Raw genomic sequence first — 23,694 nt, 5'->3', positions numbered from 1 at the left:
CTGTTAAATTAAAATTTAAAAATGAAATGTCATAATTATAATGTTTTGAGAGTTTACTTATGTAATTGTTGCATTAGGCTATGAATTAATAAATGTTTATTGATAAGATCTAGCTATTTCATGTCTTTTCATATACAGTAGCATAAACGACGAGTAGTCGAGTAACTCGAGTATTGTTTTGATAAGAAATCGACTAGCAGAAATCAGTAGTCGTGCAACCCCTATTAGCGAGGCACCATGCGCTAGAGCCCAAGAGGATGCCACACTCCGAGTGGAGTGGGCCGTCACACCAAGGGGGCACGGTCGACCTTGCTGCTGGTAAGCCAAAGCAATGGCGTCCACTATCCAGTGAGACAACCTTTGCTTGGAGAGAGCCTTTCCCTTCAGCTCCCCACCATAACAGACAAAGAGCTGGTCTGAGGTCCTGAAACACTGCGTTCTGTCTACGTAAGCACGAAGGGCGCGTACTGGACAGAGCAGTGCCAAGGCTGGGTCTGCCTCCTCCAAGGGCAGCGCTTGCAGGTTCACCACCTGATCTCGAAAGGGTGTGGTGGGAACCTTGGGAACATATCCAGGCCGGGGTCTCAGGATCACGTGAGAGTTAGCCGGCCCGAATTCCAGGCACGCTTCGTCAACCGAAAATGCCTGCAGGTCCCCTACCCTCTTGATGGAGGCCAATGCAACCAGGAGCGCTGTCTTCATTGACAGGAACTTAAGCTCCACTGATTGCAGAGGCTCAAAGGGAGCACTCTGCAGGGCAGTTAAAACCACTGAGAGGTCCCAAGAGGGTACGAGGGGAGGACGAGGAGGATTCAATCTCCTGGCTCCCCTCAGGAACCTGACGATCAGGTCGTGCTTTCCTAATGACTTACCATCAACTGCGTCGTGATGTGCAGCAATGGCGGCAACATACACTTTCAGGGTGGAGGGAGACAGCCTTCGCTCCAACCCTTCTTGCAGGAAGGAAAGCACGACACTGATGGGGCATTTCGTGGGTTCAAGATTTTTAGAAGAACACCAGTTGACGAAGAGGTTCCACTTCAACGCATAGACATGTCTCGTGGACGATGCTCTAGCGGAAGTGATGGTCGCCACCACCGCTGGTGGTAGGGTACTCAAACCTACCTCGTCCCATCCAGGAGCCACACGTGGAGGTTCCATAGATCGGGACGAGGGTGCCATAAGGTGCCTCGTCCCTGAGAAAGCAGGTCCTTCCTCAGGGGAATAGGCCAGGGAGGTGCTGTCGCGAGGAGTACTAGTTCTGGGAACCAGATGCGGTTGTGCCAATACGGGGAAACCAAAATTACCTGCTCCTCGTCCTCCCTGATCTTGCGCAAGGTCTGCGCAAGAAGGCTCACTGGGGGAAACGCATACTTGCGGAGGCCCCGCGGCCAGCTGTGCGCCAGTGCATCCGTGCCGAGCGTGCCCTCGGACAGGGAATAAAACAGGTCTACCTGTGCGTCCCCGAACTGATCCCAAATCAGCTGAACCGTCTGGGGATGGAGTCTCCATTCTCCAGCGAGAGGCCGAAGCCGCGACAGCTCGTCGGCTGCCTGGTTCAGGTCTCCCGGGATATAAATGGCTCGAAGCGACCTCAGATGCTTCTGACTCCATATAAGGAGGTGGCGGGCGAGTTGCGACATACGGCGGGAGCGTAGACCACCTTGACGGTTGATGTACGCTACTGTGGCGGTATTGTCTGATCAGATTAGTACGTGTTGACCCCTGAGCAACGCCCGAAAGCGGTGCAGGGCAAGGCGTACAGCCAGCAACATGAGGCAATTGACATGCCAAAGGCGCTGGGGTCCTGTCCAGGAGCCCGCGGCAGCATGTCCATTGCACATGGCACCCCAACCCGTGGCGGAGGCATCTGTTGATACAACAACATGCCTGGAAGCTCGTCCTAAGGGAACTCCGGCCCGTAGACAATTGAGGTTCGACCACGGGGGGAAGGTCTGACGGCAGGTCGGAGTCACTGGGACTCGGAGCGTGCCGTGTTGCCATGCCCACCTCGGGACTCGATCGCGAAGCCAAAGCTGAAGCGGTCTCATATGAAGCAAACCGAGTGGCGTTACTGCGGCTGCGGATGCCATATGCCCCAGGAGCCTCTGAAAGAGTTTCAGTGGGACCGCACTCTTGCCCTCGAACTGACGAAGACAAGTCAGCAGTGACTGCGCGCGCTCGCTCGTAAGCTGCGCGCACATGGTGACCGAGTCGATTTCCATACCGAGAAAAGAGATCCTCTGCACTGGGCAGAGTTTGCTCTTCTCCCAGTTGACCCGAAGGCCCAGACGAGCTAGGTGCCGGAGCACAAGGTCCCTGTGTTCGCAAACCTGGTCTCGAGAGTGCGCTAGGATCAGCCAGTCGTCGAGATAGTTCAGGATGCGAACCCCGTGTTCTCGTAGGGGAACAAGGGCTGCCTCAACGACCTTCGTGAAGTCGCGAGGAGACAGGGCTAGCCCGAAAGGGAGAACCGCGTACTGGTATGCCTGCCCCTCGAAAGCAAACCGTAGAAACGGTCTGTGTCGAGGAAGAATGGAGACATGGAAGTAGGCGTCCTTCAGGTCGATCGCTGCAAACCAATCCTGCGGCCGCACGCATTCGAAAATGCGTTTGGCCATGAGCATCTTGAACGGCAGCCTGTGAAGGGAGCGGTTCAAGATGCGCAGGTCGAGGATTGGCCGTAACCCACCAGATTTCTTCGGTACAATGAAGTAAGAGCTGTAGAAGCCGGACTTCATTTCGGCTGGAGGGACAGTCTCGATCGCACCCTTCGCCAGTAGGGTGGCGACCTCCGCTCTCATGACAGGGGCATTGCCACCGACCATGTGAAGCGGACTCCCCTGAAGCAGGGAGGAGACCGCGCGAACTGAATCGCGTAGCCGAGCCTGATGGTTCTCGCGACCCAGCGGGACATTACGGAACCACAGACGTGCCGTCGGTGGTGCAGCGAGGCGGAATGACCGGCCCAGGCGTGGGTGGCATAGCGGCCCTGTGCAGGGGCACGGTCATTAACCGCGTCCTGCCAGAGGAGGCCAGGGGAGGACCAGCGTCCCACGAGGGCGTGCTCTGGCAGGGGTCTGGCGACAGAGGGGGATGAGAGGAGCATGGCCCGTGGGCGGGGCATGCTGTCATCCACAGCCTCTTGGGGCTTGGAGGAAGGGACAACAGTTCTTGAAACAAGAATTTTCCCCCGGCCCTCCACCGGGGGAAGGAGTGGCCCTGCTACCAGCTACTGAGAAGAACTGAGCCCTAACCCCAAGCTGCCCGTCTCAGAAGTGCTGCTTAGCATGGCGTTTAGCCGGCTAAGGGACGGAGACAGGCGGTGCCATCCTCCTGCGACCTCCTCGTACTCTGGGCCAGTGAAGGCTCGAGGGGAGGAATCGCAGAGGGCCGGTGTCGGCGGGAAGCAGGCTAAGGAGACCGCACGGACAGATGACCGTCGGTGCAGAAGGTCCTCAGCCTGCTTATAGAGTGATCGAAGACTGTTGGGCGCAATCCTCAACCAGACCGCCGACCAGGCTGCCCGTCTCAAGAGTGCTGCTTAGGCTGGCGTGGCAGTCTAAGGGGCGGAGACGGGCAGCGCCGCCCTCCTGCGACTTGCTCCTGCTCAGGGCCGGTGAAGACCCGAGGGGAGCATGGAGGCATGCTTCTTGGCGGGAAGCAGACTAAGGAGACCGCACGGATGGATGACCATCGGTGCAGGACCCGAGTCTACTTCAGGTGGTCGAAGCCACACCGCCAAAGAGCCAAGCCCGGGACATGGGGGAGCTTAGAAAATGAACTCAGACACCCCCACATTAACCTGGCTAAGCCCATATCTGGACCACACTAGTGGACATCACCTGACCCAGGATCACGCAGGTACTGATGTCGCCGAGGAATTGACTCGTCGGTTGTTGTGCCTCACCGAACCCTCAGATCACCCTGGCCACCAGCCAAAGTATCCCTTCTCGAGGAAGAGATAAATTGGGGTGTGGCAGAGGGGACTCTACTCACATGGAGATCATTGAGTCTCGATCTATAAACATCTTATGGTCATGTTCCCGCAATGAAAAACATGACTCATCAACGAGCGCTGCCGAGCGTGATTAAGCCCAACACGCAAAACAGCGCTTGCGACCGTTAGGCAGATGAATCACGCACACACATCCAGAAAATAGAAAATACACGGGCGAACCGTCTTGAAAAAGACGTGCCGCGTGCAGCTCTTTTAGAGAGTGGAAAAGCTAAGCAGAGTGCTGAAGCGCCCGGGGAGAAACACACTCACTGTAGGCAGATTACTGCACAAAACAGCAGCAGGAAATGCGATCTCGCTGGAACACGCCGTCACACCAACACACTGAAGAGCCGCTCGTCTCGAGGAGATTTGAGATGACACTCAGAAGGCTTGTGGAGTGAAGTACTGAACTTGGCTCCGAAGCGAAAACATATCTGCATGTTGCTCGCGCACTTCCTTATATACCCACTGCGTGGGGCGGAGATACGCTATGCAAATTCCGCAGACCCATGGCATTTCATTGCCATTGGCTCGTTTTATATACTCGAAGGTGAGAGGCTTTCTAAGCGAAACCCCATTCGTCGTCATCCGACGTAACTCGGAGTGACAACGAAAGGGAACTGGATTTTCATTTTGTCCAAATAAAATAATTTCTGTTTTATTTTCATTTAATTTCAGATAATTTAAAGCAATGCCACATGTCAGCCAAGAGCAAAATAAATAAACCAGAACTGGACCTTATCTGAGCCACAAAGTCTGTGTATATTAAATATGGAGTCATCTCAGCCTTAATAAGCCTGTTAACAAGCAGAATCACTGAAGGAAAGAAGAGAACAGAAAAAGAGAAGAGCAGAAACACAAGAACTACAACTGACTTCAGCCACAGCCTCAGATGAAATCAACTGAAGAGAAAAGAAGACATTAAATCTGTGAAGATCTCAGCAGAGGAGGATTAAACAACTCCACAAACAGCATTACCAGCTTCACTTATTACTAACCAGACTGACTTTATATCTGGCAGATTAGTGTTTCCATTAGTTGGGCTCTTAACTCGTATTCTAACTATTGTCTTTTTTGTCAAACACATTTGCAGCAGCAAAGAAAGCTAAAGTGAAATGAGATCAGCTGATGATGGTTACCTGTTGATGGCTTTATAATCATCCTGAAACAGACTGATGCACTGAGGTTTTTATAATCTAACAATTGTATTGTTCCACTAATATATTCACATCACAAACCCTGTGTTTCTGCAGCATGAGATCCAGAAATATTATAACAATCAGTTAGACTTTAACAAACATCTCTGTTACTGTAATTTCCTATTATCACTGTAAAGCTACTTTGAAACTATTCATATTGTTAAAAGCGCTATATAAATGAAGGTGACTTGACTTGGCTTGAAGAGTTAGGTTAAAAGTTCTTAGATCTACATCCTACAACATACAGTACACCATAATTGACTCTTTTACACTCTCTTTTATAGAGTCTGGATGAAAGTATCAGGAGGGCTGTTGCATTCTTAGAAGGTCGACTTCCACAACTGACCAATCCTTACGCTGTTGCGATGACGTCCTACGCCATGGCCAATGCTGAAAAACTCAATAAAGACGTCTTGATGAGGCACTCCAGCAACAGAGAAGGTCAGTCACACCAACACGTCAACAATTTGTGTTTTTTTTTTCTTTATACAACATCCAACAATAAAACAAACCCAAGTGGAAGTTCTGAAAGAATTATGTAAGTTTTGGTTTGTAATAATAACTACGTGTTGGTGTAAAAAAAACAGTTATGGAACGAATATAGAGCCAACAGCAACACAGTCCTGTTATTATTCCTGCTTTGTGTTTGAATCAGCCGGTAGGTCCTGGACTGTCGCTGGACAGCATCAACACTCAATGGAGGCGACGGCCTATGCTGTGCTGGCACTTGTGAAGGACAAAGACTTTGATAAAGCAGGAGAGGCAGTGCGCTGGCTGCGTTCACAACAGTCTCAATTTGGTGGATCTGGCACCACACAGGTACACTAACATCTCATCATCTGACTGTGATAAACTGATGCAGAACTTGTCTTTGAATGCTGTTCTGCACTTTCCAGGCGACCATCATGGTGTTCCAGGCCGTGGCAGAGTATCGCACGCAGGTGAAGGACCAACAAAACTTCAATCTGGACGTGGAGCTGTCCGTGGCAGGAAGAAGCAAACCTGTCAGATTTACCATTAAAAGAGACAATGTGCATCTTACACGGTCAGACAAGGTGAGGATTAAACTCATCAACTTGATATAAAATATGTGCTGTTCATGTCAAGTGGATGTTTTTGTATCATTATTCGTCATCCTTCATATTTAGTTGTCTGTATCAATGGGGGGGGGGGGTATTTTATTTTTTTAATAATTTTTTATGATACATTCAGGGTGCAAAGAAATTAAGTAAATAAACAAAATAAACAGGTATAAATAAGTAATAATAATGATAATACAAAACAACAACAACAGCAACACAAAATAAAATAAAAATAAATAGAAAATAAAAGACATGACAAAAAGTAAAAATGTAGGTAGTAAAATCAGTATACAAATACATTTTCATCAGCAGCTAGCAATGGAAAACTGAGAAATACTAATACAAATAATGTATTTTGTATAAATACTAGGGCTGGGAATCGATTAAAAAAATTAACTAATTAATTGCACAATTTGCAGTAATTAATTGCATTTAACTAACTAAAATAAAATAAACAACACAGGAAAAAAAGGAACAGAAAATAGCCCTATATTAAAATAATATTAAACATCAATATATCAATATATTATTATTTTTAAATAATCAATCAACATAATCAATTTAACAGATTTATTTTTATTTTTTATACTAATTATCAAAATGAAATATAGTCCTACAAAGCTATTATTACCAGAGCATGTGATCAGAGCAGGTAATTTTACCATTGTTGCCCAGCATGACTATACCAGCTCAGTAGGGCTATTGCAAACAGAAGTCTACTACTGAGAAATGTCACGTTATTTGAGCGGACTTTGCTTTTCCAGTGCGTTTGGGCCGTTAACGACAGAGCAGAACGCGCAGCGCAAACACGGAGCGGAACATTGAGCAGAGAGCGCAGCAGCGCGCCGACACACACACACACACACACACACACTGAGTGGAAAAGACCCGGCTCATGAAAGCTGCGCGAGAATGAAACCTGATCGCCGAACACGGAGGGGCGGGACGGCATATTTTCGGCTTTTTCAATAGCAGCCGCAACAGGAAATCATTAAAACGAGGGCAAAAAAAAAAAAGTGCTGCATTAATTGCGTTATTTTTTTTTTTAACGCGTTAAACATCTCAAATTAATCTCAAAGATTAACGCGTTAATTCCCCCAGCCCTAATAAATACACATTTTAGAGAATGATGTACTGCACTGTTAAAAAAAACCTGTGAAATTTACGGTAAAAAACCGGCAGCTGTGGTTGCCAGTATTTTACCGTAAAAAATAAGGTAGCAACCTTTTATGTTTTACGGGATTTAAATTTACGGGCAAAAAAACAATGTAAAAAAAACCCTGTGAAATTTACGGTAAAAAACGTTAGCTTGGTTGCCAGTATTTTACCGTAAAAAATATGGTAGCAACCTTACTTTAAAAAAAAAAAAAAACCTTTAGCAGGATTTAAATGTGTGGTAAAAAAAAACATCAGCTGTGGTTCCCAGTACTTTACCATAAAAAATACAGTAGGAACCTTTTAGTTTTCACGGGACAACCGTTATATTACATAAACCGATAAATGTTATCATTAAATTTCACTGAAGTATTAAAGTCTGCTTTATATCTTTGTAATATACTGATAACCATCATAATAACACAAGTGGCAAAAAAGAAAAAAAACCACGACGATTTAAGTATACCATTAGTTTTTCACAAACTGAGGCACATGGTAATATTGAGAAGGTGCACAGTGTCATACACACAAACACAAAACACCATCATGGTGACACACACATGACTCCAAATAATGCCATTAACATTCATTAAACAATATATGATGTAATATAAACCCCAAATGTATAAAACTGATAACAAAAAACAAGAAGAAACATAATTATTTAAATGAAATAGCATCAAATGTGAAGTGTCACACAGGGAATTCTGGGAATGTCCATTTAGAGAAACAACAGGAACAGAAAAAAGAGACGAGCAGAAACACAAGAACTACAACTGACTTCAGACACAGTCTTAGATGAAATCAACTGAAGATAAAAAAACATTAAATCTTTGAAGATCTCAGCAGAGGAGGATTAAACAACTCCACAAACAGCATTACCAGCTTCACTTATTACTAACCAGACTGACTTTATTTCTGTCATACATCTACAGTTCTGTTTGAGAATTAACAGAGGTTTAGATGTTGATGATTTATTGTTTCATTTGAAGTCACCATGATGGAGATCAGTGACTGCTTTAGTTGGGCTCTTGACCCTTGACTTTCTAATTTTAGTTTTTCTCTGCCTGCTGTAACTCTGTGTTTATAAGACATGTTAATTATGGCTAGGAAATCAGAGAGAAAATAAATCGTGTGATGGCAGTTGTGAATCAATGATGGCACACACAGATGTCACTGAGCTCATTAAAATTCTGCTTTCTGACTTCGATTTATGTTGTTGGTTAGTGAATCTGCATAAATGCCCAGAATTTTTGATATAATATAAAGGATTTCTTAAAAGTTGTTTTAAAAAAAAAAATTCATTCTTTTAGGCACGCACAGATGTCAAGATTCAGTCTATGCATCTCAACAATGGTGAGGAGCAGAATATTCAATTAGGAAAAGTAAATTACATAGACAATTCAGATCATAATTTATTCATACCGCAATGCATGATGGGAGCCATTAATGAGTTGTGATTGGTGGCAGCCACTGCAACATGCTTTATTATTGTCACCATTGTTGAGATTCACAGGCTGATTATTGATGTCTGTGTTTTAAATCAATTTATCTGAATGTCTTTTGATCAGAACAATGTTTATTAAATATTTTGAATTATAAGTAAAGTACTGATAATCATAGGCTGAAGAATCACTAAACTGCAGCTAACAAGTTAAACCAAACTATCTCAATAAGTTTCCTTTATCAGATCACAGCATGATTATGTCAAAACATAACCAGCACTATAAGATAACATTTTACTTTGTTCATTTAACTGTTATAAATCAATAACAGCAGACAAACAACAGTAAATATTAAAGTAAACATATAATGGTCTAGAGCCCAACTAAAGCAAACACCCATCACCTTAATGGTAACTTACAATTTGTGATTTTCTTCTTCAGTGATTCTGCTTGTTAACATCAGGTGTCTTCAATAATGCTCAATCATCACTCAATTAATCACTTAATTATCTCCTCAGCCCTAAATGCCGCTCCATCTGAAAGCAGGTGATGGTGATTTACTACTAATCAAGGAACCGGCTTTACTGACGAGATGCGCATAACAATATCGCGATTTAAATCGCCCAGCCCTAATTGAGCCTCCAATCAAAACTCATCAGTATCTCCCAGCATGCATTGCAGCAGGAATACATTATGCTGAATTGCCTTAGTATTTTCTTTTATTATTATATCTGCTTTTATTTTTTATGTTGTTTTTGTTGCAGCTTTTTAGTAGCTTGTTTTGTGATGTTCAGAGTTTTATCTGATTATTGTGTTGATTGTCACCGTTGTTGAGATTCATACACTGAATCTTGATGTCTGTGTTGGTTTAAATCACGCAGTAGTTCAAAACCTATTTTCTACACCATGTATTTTTAAAGTTCTTCAGATTATCTGTTGCTCATGTACAGAAATATTATACTCAATAATATTAAATATTTATTTTTAATATTATAATCAATATTATCACTTTGCTCAAAGTGAGAGAACTCTTTATGAGGTCAGTGAATCAGGCCACAATATGACAATTATCTCATCATTAACCTGCCATCATCACCTGGTCACATTTTCTCTCTGATTTTCATGCCATAACATTTGCAACATGACATCATGACTTTGCGTAAACATACACGCCACTTTCAAGTCAAGTGGCGTGTTATTTATACGCATTTTGAGCTTTCCGCGTGTATGTCCACGCGCGTGTATGTGTATGCCGTTAAACGTCCGAGTGATTCCGCGTGTATGTGTACGCCGTTAAATGTCCGAGCGAAACGGAGGAAAATGTATATCTACATCTGGGGAGCAATATTTTTTTTCCTAGGATGGTAGGGGAGCACTCATAAATGGTATTAACCCGAGTGATGGGTAGGTTTAGGGACGCGGTTGGGGTAGGTCATATATATTTATATACAGTAATGTAACGTAAATCAACAGCGTTGATAAACACACTGAAAAGCGATTATGCATGTTGATAACACGCCAAAAATGGAAATACGAATTGGCGTGTCATACATACGCCATTTCATGAGATCAGTCTGACATTTGTGTTATATAACCACACAGTTAAGGCAGTCAGAGTAAATCTAAAGTTAAAAAGTCAAGGGTCAAGAGCCCAACTAAAGCAAACACTCATCTCCATAATGGTAACTTCAAACTTTATTATTTTCAATAAAACATCAACGTCTAAACCTCTGGTAATTCACAATAATTAGATTACAGGAAACCACAGCTGGCAGGTTTTTATTTTTTATTTTTTATATAAAAGTTCAGTTCAATGTTCAATGCCATAAAACCTAAAATATTACTACCGTATTTTTTACGGTAAAGCACTTGCAAGCTGCTAGTTTTTTACCGTAAACTTTAGTTCAGTGACGTAAAAGCAAAAACAATTCTACCATATTTTTTACGGTAAAGTACTGGCAACCACAGCTGCCAGTTTTTTTCCGTAATATTTAGATCACTGCCGTAAAACCTAAAATATTACTACTGTATTTTTTACGGTAAATCGCTTTCAACCAGCTGCCAGTTTTTTACCGTAAACTTTAGTTCAATGCCGTAAAACATAAATATTTATACCGTATTTTTTACGGTAAAGTACTGGCAACCAGCTGGCCATTTTTCACCGTAATTTTTAGTTAGATGATGTAAAACTTTGTAAAATTAGTAAACATTTGCTACCGTATTTTTTACGGTAAGGTATGGTAAATGCAACGGTAAGTTTTTTTTTTACAGTGTACTTCCAAAATCCGTACATTTAACAGTATATTAATGTAAAATTACATGAAATGTCCCGTGAGAGCTATTACAGTTTTTCACTGTACATAATAATAATTCATTAATAATAATTCATTACATTTATATAGCGCTTTTTCTGAGACCTCAAAGCGCTTTACATAGATGGGGGAATCTCCTCAACCACCATATAGTATAGTAACCATATAGTAAGGGTACATACCGTTAAGGAATTAACATTTTTTTGCCGTTGCTTTTTTTACAGTTTTTTACTGTTAAAATTACGAACATTTTTTACAGTGTGGGTTGGTGAAGAGAAAATCAAATTTTTTGAAGTTTGATGAAATACAAGGCGTCTTTAATCCACCTAGAGTGTGATGGGGGATGGGAGTTTTTCCAGTTAAGCAAAATTTGTCGTCTGGCAATAATTAAGCAATAAAATCAGCAAAATAACGCGGTAAAGAATAACCAGCAGGCAGTACTCCAAACAGGCCAATAATACAGGTAAAGGTTGAATATTGAAAGAGGAACTAAGTGAAAGGGAGTTGAAAACAGTACACCAGAATGGGGATAGGGCAGGGCAAGACCAAAACATATGTATTCGAGTGGCAGGACTGGAATGGCATCTATCGCTTTCCGGGTCGAGTATTAATACGGACCAGTCTACTCTTAGACCAATATGTGCTCTGTGGACAACTTTACATTGTATCCCTCCATGACGAGCACAAATAGAACAGGAGTGAACCCGATTTAGAACTTCTGCCCAAGTCTCTTCATCCATTTCTATACCAATGTCTTGGGACCAAATTATACAAAGTGAATCAACAGATATAGACTGAAAAGAGAAGATCGCATTGTATTGCATTGAAATAGACCCCCTTTGACATGGATTAATACTTAGAATCATGTCTACTTCAGATGGTGGAGGTTTGTCTGGGAAATTAGGAAGTTGTTTGCGCATGAAATCTCAAATCTGTAAATATATATATATTAAAAAAAGAACGTTTAACGTTTAAAATTCAGTTAACTGTGAAAATGATGCAAAAGTATCATCAATGTACAAGTCAGCAAATTAATGAGACAAGACCGCATTCTTTCCAAGAGGCAAATGCTCCATCCATGGTGGAGGGGGGAAATAAAGGGTTGGAGCAGATGGGAGAAGACAAGGGAACGGCCTGAATTCCAAAATGGCGCAAAAGCTGGGTCCGGATCTTAACGCTATTAGTCACTAGCACATTTTTGGAATATTTTGCTACAGATAATTAGGTTAGGAGACAAAGAAATGAGTTTGAGTGTTTGCATGAGGCCAATAATACAATAAAAAGTTGGGGAGTCCAAGGCCACTGTTTGGGATCTTGCAGGGTACTTTTACGAATCTTTGGAACTTTACTATTCCAAATAAACCTAGAGGGAAATACTTAGAATGGCAATTATTTGTATTTTATACAAATAGTGTGGTGTTTAGTCAATAAAGTCTTCAGGTATCTCTGCTACATCATGGATTTGATGATCCTGCTGACTCGAGTACGTGTGTTCACTCAACAGGTGGAGATCAACAAGGACTTCAATGTGACGGCTAGAGGAACAGGAACAGCCACTCTCTCAGTGAGTGTTCATGAGCGTTCATATGGTCAACAGCAAGATTGAAGCGTTTGAACATCTAATCTGAGACGTGCTGCTCTTTTCAGGTTCTGACGCTGTACTACGCCAGACCTGTTGAGAAGTCTGACTGTACACTATTTGATCTGACTGTTAAAATGGAAAAAGCCCCTGAAAGTGAGATTGACATAAAGGCCTTTCTTTAGCACTTTATAAACATTAAGGCTTTTCACACTGTGCTTAACCCTGGGTTATCATCACTCTAACCCTGTTTAGGAACATTTGACACTTCTAACTACAACTATAATGACATTAGAAGTGGGTTAGCACTGCTTTCTACATGAATCATGAAACATTAAACATGATAACACAGGATTATGTTTACCAACGGGCTAGACTGACCCAGGGTTAACTTGTATTTCCTCAAATACCTTTATGTATTAAATCTTCATTTTAATGAAATTTATTTTCATATTCCCTTTAGAAAGGGAAGACTTGACTTGAACTAAAACCACCAAATACTTTTGTTTCCTTTTAGCAAAACCAGGAGCCATTGCAAGTTACAACTTCATTATGGATTTCTTGTATGTGAACAAATACCCCAATTTTTATTTTATTTTTTGTCAAGAAACCATTTAATTTGTAATCAATCAGCATGTGCTCATTTAGGCTGTTTTCACACTTGGTTTGTTTACTGTCCCACATTCGCTGTATGTTTGCTTCATGAATGAGAGTACCAGGGACAGTTAGATAATGATTTCAGGGGAGACTCCAGTTTCACTGCATTCTGACATGGAAAAAAGAGTTTATTCAGAGACAAGCAGCTCTACGCTATACTACAATATAAGAAATCTGACATCAAACGGACTCAGGTTTGCATGTAAAGCTCTAGTGTGAAAGCAGCCTTAAACGCAGAATCAGTTGATGGAGGAAAACTGAAGACCTGTTAATAAAATCTGCACTTTATCTCCATCTTTACAGCTACAAAAGTGATAAAACTGACGCCACTATGACTATTCTGGACATTGGCATACCGACAGGATTTGATGTTGAAGAAAATGATCTTAAAGAGGTATTATGATGATAAACTGATGCAGAATTGCCTCACATCTGCAGATAGGCCATAAAACATGTTGCTCATCATGTGATGCACTGAGTTATTTTTCTCATTTTCTTGCCCTCAGTTGTCCACGGGGAAGGAGAGATACATTCAGAAATATGAAAAGAATAAAGTGCTGTCAGAGCGAGGATCCCTCATCCTCTACTTGGATAAGGTATTTCAGCAGACTGTGTTGCTCGATGATGTCAAAAGCAGATTTGTTTTCTTTTTATCTTGAAACCATGTGTTTTGGTTAATATCACAGTATTGTTGAAATCTTGATTCTGATTGGCTGACAGATGTTCCAAGATGCTCATTATCTGTAAGGGCATGTGGTTCCATGTAACTTCGGTACATTACAGACTGCTTATCAGAATCATATCTCACATGATACTTTAAGCAGAAGTGACTATAAAAGGATTACATGTATTTTGCTATGCAAAACAGAATACTGTTTTTGTAGTGTAATTGCAGCTGTACATTGTTAAATGAATGCAAGAAAAAAAACACCAATTGCAATTCGTATGCAAAAAATAATTTTGTTGACAAAAATTTGTTTAAATTAGATTTTTACATATTATTATTATTATTTGTTTCTTGTGCAAATGTTAATGTGGGCAGTTTCCAGTGTACAATATGATATTTAATACCATGCAATTCGCTTTGATTTGTTTTTGCCTCGTTAGGTTTCTCATAAAGATACAGAAAGAATTTCCTTCAGAATGCACAAGATGTTTGATGTGGGTCTGCTTCAACCTGCTGCCGTCACAATATATGAATATTACTCACCCGGTAAGTTTTTGCTGCACGTGTATAAACACATAAACAGACTTCTGATTAATTAAACTGGAGCACTCATATTAACAGGGTTATTTAGTACCATTATTAATGGCACTAATTAATTATGACAATAATTATCTGGTCTCATAGTGCTAGAAGGATGTTACAGTCATCTGTTATTAAATTTGTGTGTTTCAGATGCTCGCTGTACAAAGTTCTTCCACCCTGAGAGGGCAGATGGCGCTATATACACACCGAGTAAGGGAAATTTCAGCCAGTGTGCAAAAGGTATTATTCTATTACTTTTAAGTTTATACTTTCTCCAGACACGTTTATCTAAAGCAACTTCTAAATGACAAACATCACAACTAATTCACCATAAGAGCCATAAAATTTTCAATGCGTCTTTCTTGCATCAAATGTAGGGGTGGGTGGGGGGGATTCATAATTACTTTTATGAATGGGGGAACAACTCTGTGTGTGTTTAAGTATAGATATCAGATAATCAACATCCCATAACACAGAAAACTGCCAGAAGAAGGATCAGGTCAGTGAACAGGAGCGTTTGGATAGAGCCTGTGAATCTGGCACGGATTATGGTAAACGCATGTTCTCCTTCCTCAGCCATTAACTCTTCCTTCATCCAGTCGCACGGCTGATTCTGATAACAATATATCATGTATCATTGACAGTTTATAAAGTCACAGTATTGGATATGGATCTGGTACAGGACTCTGCCATCTATGACATGAAGGTGGAACTGGTGCTGAGAGAAGGTATGGGCAATTATTCCCGTCTGTCCATCAAAGTTTATTTAAAGTTTGTATTTTTTTAGAGCATGTAACTCTTGAACTGTGGTTGACGTTTGGACGTCCTGTTAGAACTGTGTCCTGTTCTGTCCTGTAGGCACTGATGATAAGAAAGTTGAGGGGAAAGTCAGACCATTTTTGGCTAGTCTTATTTGCAGTGACCTTTTAGATTTGGGACAAGGCAAGTCGTACCTCATCATGGGCAAATCCACTGACCTGTCACGGCTAGGAGGAAGGTGAGTGTTTGTTCTTCCTACAGGATTCTGCTTTTGCACAGGAGGACACGCAGCCAGGTACATTTAGGATGCAATACAAACACGTATGAGGAAAAATTGATTGCATTCACATAGAATTGCTGTATGAGTCATTTGTTAGACAGAGGAAAACTGAATCACACACAAGAACTGCACGTTAGTGTCATGTTTGTGTATTTAATGTTCATTAATGGTTGTTTATACCATGTTTTGCATGTTTTTTGTGTTGTTTTAAGTCTGAAGTACATCTTTGGAGAGCACACCTGGATTGAATACTGGCCCACAAGAGAGGAAAGCCGAACACCAGAATACAGGGATCAGTATATTGGCATCTCTACGCTTCAGGATAGGCCCTTTAAAGAAATATGTGCTACATAATAGTATAAATTTTCTTGATTAAATGAAATGTAACATTATCTCTCTTAATAATCATGGTGCATGATATACAGTGCCTTATATTGAACTTGAATTCTTATTTCAAGATCTTGTTTCTAATATTCTAACTTATCTCGGTTGTTTAAATTCTTTTATGCGTCGGTCGCATTTAAATTCATCCACTTCTCCCACAAACGTTAGAGTGGCTGGTGAAATATATAGGAATATACTTATTCTATTTACAATGCGTGTCTGATATGAATAAAAACATGTCAAATTATGATTGAAATGTTTTTTTCGAATATTGGCGCTTCCATAAGAATATTTCCTTATATTTTTACTTGTAGGCTGTTTATATGAGTGTAAATATCTAAAGCTACAACAACAAAATTGTGGTTGAAAACACTGGACAGTATTTGATTTATGACAAGCGCTGAGGGAGTATGGAATGATCATACATCTTAAAAGGGTTAAACATGTCTTTTATTGCACTTGGTTCCTCCCCTTTGATGCTCATGGTTGTGCGATCAAGATTAACCCATTCATTGAGTTAGATGACTCGCCATTTAGACCAGTAAGTTTTTACCTGCAGTTACTGTTGTGAATTTGGCCCTTTTCTTTACTTTTTTGTTCTTTACTACATATCCCACAATTCCAGCAAACTATACTACATTACCCATATACCCCCTGGTCAAGGACCTCAATTCCTTCCTTTGTTTCTTTTGCATTGGTGAGGTGTGGGTGTTTGAATGGAGACCTAACCATGTCCTTTGAGTCCTTTCCTTGGGATGCATTAAGTACGTTTGCTTTGCCAATTGTATTGTTTGAATTTGTTTATTTGAATTGTTTGGATTGAGTATATATATGTTGTTATGCTTATTGATGAATTATATGAGTTTGATTTCCTTTATTGTATCGTTTGTAGTGGGGTCATTCCTGGGATTCGGTAATATTTCAACTTGGACTTCTTTAATTTTTGAACTACATATGATTACATTTCTAAATTCCCCACATTATTAGGCACATATCAAACCTTCAAAAAAATCATATTTTCCCATCTCAGGCATTAAAGACTTTTTATTATTTTCATTTTTTTTCCAGATTTGTACACCTTTTATTCTCAATCCTGTAACGGACAAAACTGAATTCGTTTAAACAGGATTTACACAAAACTTGTTATAAAACAAACATCTACCAATTCTACATCTACATCTACCATACCAATTCAATGACTTCAAATGTAACATTTATGCTAATTTTCACATTTGTATGTGATGGAAGTTACAAATATCCAAATTGTTTGTCCGTGGTCTCTTTATTTTAGTAAGAAAAAATTTAATTTAGATGTTTCACTAAAACCACAATTTTACTGTGTTAGCCCTTAACATGTCGGGTGGTAATCAGCAAGAAATGGTTTAATTTTTAATTGTCTTCCTTATTTTATTTTCCAAAAATATTAATGTGACATGGTTGAGAATACTGTGATGGGGTTGAATACTGTAACAGGGTTGAAAGGACACTACTACTTTTAATTTGTATTTGTTTAATATGAAAATCCCTCTTTGAGACTCAAACAAAACACTATTTTATTTTAGGCAACCATGTAATAAAGACATAGTCATATTTATTTTTTTCATTTTTACTTTATTATCTGAACTGCAGTGAGAATTTAAACAAAGAAAACTACTGCAGACAGTACGGTCGTTAGTAACTTTCAAATATTTTTGGTAAGAAAAAAAAAAAACCTTTTATCAAATGGTCACAATAGGTAAATTCATTAGTGTCTAAAACATTCCTCAGTGCTGGAACATAAAGCAAAACTGCAGCAGATCAAAGTTCATAACATAACAAAACAAAACAAAACTGCAGCAGATCAAAGTTCATAATAACATAAGTAACAATCAGTGGGTCATTACAAAAGAAAATGCCATGTTAACTAACCCTAACCCTAACCCTAACCTAATTCTGCCATTTACAGGGCAATTCAATAATGTTGTTTTCACTTTTGACCGAGGAGATTCTAAGGACGACTTCTGTCGCTGGACTCTCTTTTTATACTTCTCTGTTAACCGCTTTTGCCTGTCCAGGGTTTTCTGGAGCTGTTTCATTTCATTATGTAGCTTATTTCTTTGTTTTCGTGATCGTCTTTTGCCTTCCTCCCTTTGCCTACAAAACAAGTAGTCAAACAAATTAGTCAGTCCAACATTGCATGAAAATGCTGAGTATGTCACATTAAACCAGGGATTCACAAACTTTTTTTGTTAGCCGAACCCCTTTGACCTCAAATATTGATATGAAGAACCCCCCGATTCTCTGATGTTGGTTAATAGTAACATGGCATACAGATAAACAAATAAAATATTTAAATATTTTTAGCAAGTGATTTATTTTAATTTTACAAATTATATTATTAACTCGAACCCCCTGCAGTTCCTTCAGATACCCCATGGGTTTAAAAGCCCCAGTTTGGGGAACCATGCATTAGACAATTACACATGCTTATGATTTAGAACTTATGATTCTTCTGCCTGTTGCACTTCACCTTGACAGTGGCTGTCGTGGCAGCTCTGGCATATGTTCAGGACTTTGTGGTGGAGTGCTTATGTTTCTTAATGCTTCTCTTCTTTCCTTTGCTTCTTGTGTATGCTGCTCTCCACTCTTTACGCCTCTGACGCTGTGCTCTCTCACTTAGGTCACTAATTGTTTTTTTCTTTCCTGCCTCAACATTCCTTCTCCATCTCTGCCTCTCTCTCTCAAGGTACTGTGCCCTTTTTTCTGGGTCAGCATCTCTGCGTGCACGAAACTGCCTTTGCCTCTCTGCTGTTGATGTGGGTGCCATTTCTGACTAGGATGCCTGTTGAAGTTTAAGTGGACACATTACATCAAATATTTTATCTATAACAATTTTTATTTTATAAAATAAAAATTATTTTTTTAAATTAAAATCATTGATTAAATTAAGTGAATAACTCAACCCTGTCACAAAGGTTACAACCCTGAAACAATGACATATGTGACGGGGTTGAGTGTGATGAGTTTTTTTGCTCAAAATGGCCACTGCTCTTAATGTGGTGTAGAAGAGTGGGCCACATGGCAGCCAATGAAATAAGTATATTTTAGATTTTTATGGATTAAAATAAAATTTTGAAAAGTCGTCATTTTCCATCTTAATTGTATGTGATGGGGTTGAGTTGTTAAGCTTGACAGTACCCTCCCTGACTATAATACACCTCAAAAAATGAATAAAAAGTGTGATATCACTCACCTTCTTCTGCACCATGCTGTTGAAGAGAGCTGAATGATGCAACTTCCTGTGAATGATGTCACATATGGGTGGAGTCTAAATTATTATGGGCGGAGAATGGTTGGCGTGACGGGGTTGAGTTCAGACTGAGGGACGTAACTTTATAAGTTGTTTTTTATCAAATATCTTGCATTTTTTACATTTTTTCCTTTTCAAAAGCAAAGAACACAAATAAATACTTGAATCATTGCCGAAAATTATAAACACTGTGCACATTTTATTAATTATTTTCCAAGTACAAATTCAGCGAAGAACCTCAGGGACATGACAAAATGCTTGCTGTAAGACAGAAATAAAAAATTATTTAAATGCAATAATTATTTGTATTCATTATAAAGGACATACCAAAGTATTGTGAAAAGCTTTTAAAATTTCATTTTGGTGAACCACCACTTTCAAAAATCTAGGGGACTGAAATATTACCGAATCCCAGGAATGACCCAGTGACTTAAAATCATCTTGTACATCCAATTCATCATGTCCATCTGTAAAAAATGTAATCACTTACAGTAATTTCAGAAAGAAATGTGGAAAATGAAAAAAACATGTTGAAATCAAAACTGACACTTTTAAAAAAGTGAATAAAGCAGTATTTATAAAAAAAAAAAAAAAAAAAAAAAATTGTACACATCATTATTGTTTTTAAATTAACGGGCCTCATAAATAACTTCCCTTCCCTCTTGCAGCAACATCTCTTTCTCTCTGACGAGGTGATGAGGTGTTTACTGGTGTGAGGGCGGGACAACCTGTCACTCACATGAGATCGACCAATGGCAAACCACAACAGTCCAAGTCCAAGTTGGGGTTAGCTTTAAGTAGAAAAGTAGAAAATTGTGGAAAATAACAGATCTGTCTCAATAGGTTATATGCGTTGAAGAAGCAGAAAGACTGCGTCTTAGGAGCTCCTCAAGTACTGTGATTTATAAATGCAGGATGTGTTTGTTTAATTAACTTTGGTCTTTTACTCACACATCTTTATTTTTATTGGGATTGTGCTATCATTAATCATTAAATCTTTATTAAGCATTCAGTCAAGCCTGTTTAAAATGCATAAGCTCAGGAGGAGAGCTAATAAACGAACAAAGACGTCAATCGATTTGCTTTCTGAAGAACAATCGCTTAGGCACAAGCACATTGTCTCTCTGTAGGGTCTCTCTTCTCACTTTGGTTTTGTTGCATAGTCTTATTCATTGAAAGGTTTATTAAAGATCACGGCAAATTCAGATGTGCATACCTACAGTTTGAGGAGTCCGACTGCACCAAGAAAATAAAAGAATAATCTTTTGGGGATTCTTCCTATCGTATTTATCTGACATGATAAAATTCCAATGCAATGGATTTATTATGCATGACTGAGCGGAAGCCTGTGACGGTGGATCAAATTTCAATATTTATGAGGACGTCCCTTTTTCATTTCTGCTGCTTCATACTGCATTTCTCTTCTCTAACCCTCATATTCAGTTGAACGATTCTTACATTTAAATGGAGCTAAAGGTCAAAATAAACCTGTTTTTTAGCATAACATTAAACTTACAAATGCAAATGCATATGTTGTTTCATGAATGAACAGCACTGGAGTAATGTGAGATTACAGGAGATTCAGACCATACAATATTTTTAGATAATTTTACCAACAGGATTAAACCAACCCGGTCACACTAAATGCGTCTCTATAGCACGCATGGTGTTTATCGTGAAATGTATACGCGAAAATGAGTTTTTAGGTGCATATGATATGCATGGGCAGGTTTAGGGTAGAATTAGTAGTGGTGCGGGGTACGTATGTATTATACGTTTGGGTAGGATTAGTGTTGTGGGGTGCGTGTGTATTACACGTATCATATGCATGCAAAAACTGCGTATCATATGCATGTAAACACTCATTTTTGCGTATTAAATTGCACGATAAACACAATGCGTGCAGAGATGCATTTTCATAAGATCAGGCTGATTTGATTTTAACACACTGAGTAATGTTGAGGTTGGCATTGTGAACATCCTTCAGAATTGAAATTTGTGTGAGGGTTAGATTTAGAGCAAATATATCCATCCATCCATCCATCCATCTTCTTCCGCTTATCCGGGGCCGGGTCGCGGGGGCAGCAGTCTAAGCAGAGATGCCCAGACCTCCCTTCTCCCTAGACACTTCCTCTAGCGCTTCCGGGGGGACACCGAGGCGTTCCCAAGCCAAGTCGGGAGACATAGTCCCTCCAGCTTGTCCTAGGTCTTCCCCGGGGCCTCCTCCCGATGGGACATGCCCGGGACATCTTCCCGGGAAGGCGTCCAGGAGGCATCCAGAACAGATGCCCGAGCCACCTCAGCTGGCCCCTCTCGATGTGGAGGAGCAGCGGCTCTACTCTGAGCTCCTCCCGAGTGACCGAGCTTTTCACCCTATCTCTAAGGGATCGCCCAGCCACCCTGCGGAGAAAGCTCATTTCGGCCGCCTGTATCCGGGATCTTGTCCTTTCGGTCATGACCCAAAGCTCATGACCATAGGTGAGAGTAGGAACGTAGATTGACCGGTAAATCGAAAGCTTCGCCTTGCGGCTCAGCTCTTTCTTCACCACGACAGACCGGTACATCGACCGCATTACTGCAGAAGCTGCACCGATCCATCTGTCAATCTCCCGTTCCATCCTTCCCTCACTCGTGAACAAAACCCCAAGATACTTAAACTCCTCCACTTGAGGCAGGAACTCTCCACCAACCTGAAGTGGGCAAGCCACCCTTTTCCGACTGAGGACCATGGCCTCGGATTTGGAGGTGCTGATTCTCATCCCAGCCGCTTCACACTCGGCTGCAAACCGTCCCAGTGCATGCCTGAAGGTCCTGGTCTGATGGGGCCAGCATGACAACATCATCCGCAAAGAGCAGAGATGAGATCATGTGGTCCCCAAACCTGACCCCCTCCGGCCCCTGGCTGCGCCTAGAAATTCTGTCCATAAAAATTATGAACAGAACCGGCGACAAAGGGCAGCCCTGCCGGAGTCCAACATGCACCGGGAACAAGTCTGACTTACTGCCGGCAATGCGAACCAAGCTCCTCCGGTCGTACAGGGACCGGACAGCCCTTAGTAAAGGACCCCGGACCCCGGACCCCATACTCCCAGAGCACCCTCCACAGGATGCCGTGAGGGACACAGTCGAATGCCTTCTCCAAATCCACAAAGCACATGTGGATTGGTTGGGCAAACTCCCATGAACCCTCCAGCACCCTGGTGAGGGTATAGAGCTGGTCCAGTGTTCCCTGACCGGTGGAGCAAATATAATTAGTTCAATATAAAAACAATCAATTGTCAATGGAAAATCCCACTATATAAAAGTGTGTATGTTTGAATTATTAAGATGAGTGCAGTGCGGTCATGGGGTTGAATGGGAAAATAATTCAATCAACAAAGAAAATGCACTCATTCATATTTAATTTGTTCATAGCCATATATCTCCAACTACACACACACACACACACACACACACAACCAGTCAACCAGATGCTGAACCAAATCTATTTTCTATACAGTTTTGTGTATATGGACATAACATTGTATTGCATGTGTAAAGAAAAGTTATTATTTGCTAACAGTTTACTTCAAAGCAACTTGATTCAATCAAGTTATTTTTTCTAATTTTGGTTGTTACTCAGTTCATACATTAAGTATTTGAGTAGAGAATAGAGATAACATATTTCCATTGTGTGGAACCACCACTATCCATAATTTAAGTTAAGTCAATTATACACTTTGTAAATCTTTGAATTTTATTTACTGCAGAGCACAAAAACATGCAGACAAAAAAAAAAAAAAAAAATAAGACCGTCAAATCTGTGGCAAATCTTTCATTCCCTAACAATTAAAGAAATTATTTGTGAAATGTTCATAGATTAATATTACTAAATAACCAGACTGGCAGACCATCAAAAGGTTTCATAAATGCTTGTCAAAAGTGTTTATTTGAGGAATCACTTCAGTAAAGTCTCCGTTCTTGAGTAAATGGCTGGTCTGACTCATCTTAAACAAGCAGGACTGAAGGAGTCGGTGAAGAAAACACACACTTCGGCCTTTGCGTGAGCCGAGACACGGTCTGGTATTTTTTTAATGGTGACAGTGAGCAGCTCTAGATGTCACTGAACATATGCATACAAATGATTAAATCATACAGCTATACATTTACTTGGTCAGTTTAGCTAATGGTTTTTTGATTGACGGCAACTGATTCACACACAAAAAAAATGACATCACTTACCGTTCATGTCACTGTAAATCCAACATTTCTTATATTAAACAAAAAAGGGGTTAAACATGCTTGAATAATAATAATAATGAAAA

General features: G+C 40.6%; 1 protein-coding gene across 1 annotated transcript in view; it reads left to right on the top strand.

Moving 5' to 3' along the window:
- LOC307152123 (complement C3-like) overlaps positions 1-17,685 on the top strand; it is a 42,129-nt gene extending 24,444 nt beyond the window's left edge. The window contains exons 27-40 of the mRNA XM_079860528.1: positions 5,484-5,640; positions 5,855-6,018; positions 6,096-6,254; positions 12,698-12,757; positions 12,841-12,928; positions 13,290-13,335; positions 13,733-13,823; positions 13,936-14,025; positions 14,537-14,642; positions 14,829-14,918; positions 15,155-15,229; positions 15,323-15,406; positions 15,537-15,675; positions 15,930-17,685. Of these exons, the coding sequence (XP_079716654.1) occupies positions 5,484-5,640; positions 5,855-6,018; positions 6,096-6,254; positions 12,698-12,757; positions 12,841-12,928; positions 13,290-13,335; positions 13,733-13,823; positions 13,936-14,025; positions 14,537-14,642; positions 14,829-14,918; positions 15,155-15,229; positions 15,323-15,406; positions 15,537-15,675; positions 15,930-16,071 (1,491 nt within the window). The 3' untranslated portion in view covers positions 16,072-17,685. The remainder of the gene's footprint in view (positions 1-5,483; positions 5,641-5,854; positions 6,019-6,095; positions 6,255-12,697; positions 12,758-12,840; positions 12,929-13,289; positions 13,336-13,732; positions 13,824-13,935; positions 14,026-14,536; positions 14,643-14,828; positions 14,919-15,154; positions 15,230-15,322; positions 15,407-15,536; positions 15,676-15,929) is intronic.
- Positions 17,686-23,694: the final 6,009 nt, after the last annotated feature.

Source organism: Squalius cephalus (assembly GCF_949319135.1).
Source record: "Squalius cephalus genome assembly, chromosome: 2".
In the NCBI taxonomy this organism is placed as follows: Eukaryota; Metazoa; Chordata; class Actinopteri; order Cypriniformes; family Leuciscidae; genus Squalius; species Squalius cephalus.
The sequence above is the reverse complement of the archived record's forward strand: the minus strand, read 5'-3'. Positions and strand labels throughout refer to the sequence as shown.